Genomic DNA, 2,944 nt, shown 5'->3' with positions numbered 1-2,944 from the left:
CACCAGTAAACATCAATGGCATATGACAACTTGTTAGACACTGACAGGAGCACAGCTCAGTGACTCTCATATTCTAGACCTTGAGATTAGGAAATTCCTATATCCACATACGGTCTACCTCTCTCATATGATATTGTGTTAGTGGTTTACACAGGAGATCTTCATGTGTTTATCAGAAATTAATTAACATTTTATACCTGAAAAGTTGATGTATAAAATATATATACTTCAAATAGAAGGAAGTGCATATTAGATAAATGATTATTTATTTTTCAATAATATTTGTGGATTAATGGTGAAACATTAACATCAGATAAATAATTTGTGTTGGATAGATAATGCCATAAGCTGCCTTGTAACCAGGTGATTACTGATACACGTTTTTGAGAGATTTTCTCCATGTGTAGATTAGATTGGCCCAGAAGTTGGTATATACCCCAGGTTGGCCTCAAACGCATAAGTCTCCTGTTTTTCTCTCTCCAGTTCCGGGACTACAGATGTGAAAGTCCAGTCCTTGCCATGTATTTGTTTTATTTATTTTTCTCTTGTATTTTACACATAATTCTGGCATTATAATTTACTTCATAAATATATTTTCAGAGTTCTGTAATATGAAGTCCTGGCAGCCTCTGTGATTACTCTTATCACTATTGATTTCTTTATACATACACAAAATTTTCTTTTTCACCATTTGTATAGCAACAATCGCTGTTGTTCTATTGGTCTCTACAGAATCATTATGTAGATTAAGGTGGGTGTGACCCCTTCTGGAGAGACCTATCTCTTCATGATGTCAGAAGCCTATCTTGATCCAATTTCAATACTGCTAATTTCTAAATTGCACAAACATTTTTATTTCTTGAATAAAAACACATGACACTATTGCTCTACAGCAATGACTTCATGAAAAATCTATTTTTTCCTCTGTCCAGATTTAGGGCTCTCTTTCTATTTCCTGAAGTTGTGGGGAGGATGCTTGCTAGTTTTTGCTAGGTATCCTTTGCTTTGATATTAAAGGTCCTCTGATCTGTCTTAAATTAATGTCCACCAGGATATTCACAGTGTTTATTCTGGACTTCTCTATGCATCTTAGTCCCTAGTTTATCTAAGGAACTATAGCCCAAAAGTCTGAGGTTCTGTTCTCTGTCTTCAGTATAAGAGTGGCTTTGGAGATGAGTAACATTGAACACATTTAGCCTCAATTCTCTTTAATCCTTTCATGTTTTCATTTCTTTTCTTCTTTCTTTTGTGGCATGTTTTGTAACTAATGTTTCTTTTGTTATTGTTATTTTTTTGAACATATCCTATCATTTTACAAAAACTGTCAATCTGAGATAGCTCTACTAATGTTTCCACAGAACTCAATTGATTCAAATGTCTTGGATTTTAACCAGCTCTGCACCTAGTACTTTTCTGTTTGAGAGCAGTAAGGCAATCTTTTTCAGTGATTGTTCATGCTCCATGTAATAGTATTTTGACTGTTGACCAGCTACACTCACAGACACTGCAGAAACATTTGCTTTTGTATTTGCTGACTGCTTTGCATGGGACCCCTACAGCCCAGCCCAGCTGCTGAGAATTTATAAGCCAGGCCTTTGCAGTGAGAGCTGAAATTCATCAGACAGCAGGGGAAGCAAGATGAATACACAGACCCAGGTCCTCATATCCCTGCTGCTTTGGGTGTCTGGTGAGAAACTCAATATGTTATAGTCTTTGCAGACTCACTTTTTGTAGATAGGAAACTTAGAGTATACATGTCTCAATATATCTTATGTAATAATACTTTGACAATATTATAGTATAAAGATATTAAATGAGAAATTTAAACTGTTTTACAATCTATTTGTGCTACATTTATGTTTACTGTCTATTCATAATTGCAGGTGCCTATGCAGACATTGTGATGACCCAGTCTCCATCCTCCCTGGCCGTGTCAGCAGGAGAGAAAGTCACTATCCGCTGCAGGTCCAGTCAGAGTCTTTTACACAGTGTACTCAGAGAGAATTTATTGTCCTGGTACCAGCAGAAACCAGGGCAATCCCCTAAGCTGCTGATCTACTGGGCATCCAATCGATACACTGGGGTCCCTGATCGCTTCACAGGCAGTGGATCTGGGACAGATTTCACTCTCAGCATCAGCAGTGCGCAGGCTGAAGACCTGGCCGTTTATTACTGTCTGCAGGGTAAAAGTGCTCCTCCCACAGTGCTTCAGCCTCCAACACAAACCTCCATGAGAATCTCCCCAGCTGCCTGCAGCACACAGGAATTGGCCATGCACACTTCCCCCTTCTGCCTGATAGCAGCTGTGCCTGAAAAGGTGATGAAAAAGTTCACAGAGGCCTATATTAAATTATGGGTTCAATGACTCTTTTGTCTTTTTTTTTTAATTATTAATTACAGTTAATTCACTTCATATTCCAGCTGTAGCCCCCTAACCAATCCCTTCTGAATTCCACCCTCAGTCCTCTTCTTTTTTTTCAATGCCCCTCCCCCAGTCCAATGATAGAGGAGGTCCTTCTCCCCTTCCATCTGAACCTAGTCTATCAGGTCTCATCAGGACTGGCTTCTTTCTCTTCCTCTGGCCTGCTAAGGCTACTCCTCCCTCAGGTGGAGTTGACCAAAGAGCCAGTCCGTAACCTTTATATGAAAATGCAAAAAAGAACTCAGTATTATCTTTGTATTCCTTCTGTAACACATAACTACTACTCTGCTGCTTCAATATAAAAGATTTTTCATTTTACAGTACTGGAGTTCTGATATCCAACATAGCGATGGTGATGGAAAACTTTATTTCAATTAGGAGGCTCTAGGCAAGGGTATGTTCTTGGTTTTTATAGATTATATATTACTTCGCTTCCTTTTTTTCTTCCTTCTTTCCTTCCTTTCTCCCTTCTTTTCCTCCTTCCTTTCTTCCTTGGTGGTGCCCATATCTGCTTGTTTATTC

At 38.6% G+C, this 2,944-nt stretch overlaps 1 gene segment (V, D, J or C); it reads left to right on the top strand.

Moving 5' to 3' along the window:
- The first annotated feature begins 1,638 nt into the window (after positions 1–1,638).
- LOC129677356 (immunoglobulin kappa variable 4-1-like) lies at positions 1,639–2,365 on the top strand. The segment is given in 2 exon segments: positions 1,639–1,687; positions 1,884–2,365. Coding segments are annotated over 2 exon segments (531 nt in total).
- The last annotated feature ends 579 nt before the right edge of the window (positions 2,366–2,944 follow it).

Source organism: Psammomys obesus, unplaced genomic scaffold (assembly GCF_907164565.1).
Source record: "Psammomys obesus unplaced genomic scaffold, mPsaObe1.curated_primary_1811, whole genome shotgun sequence".
Lineage (NCBI taxonomy): Eukaryota > Metazoa > Chordata > Mammalia > Rodentia > Muridae > Psammomys > Psammomys obesus.
The sequence above is the reverse complement of the archived record's forward strand: the minus strand, read 5'-3'. Positions and strand labels throughout refer to the sequence as shown.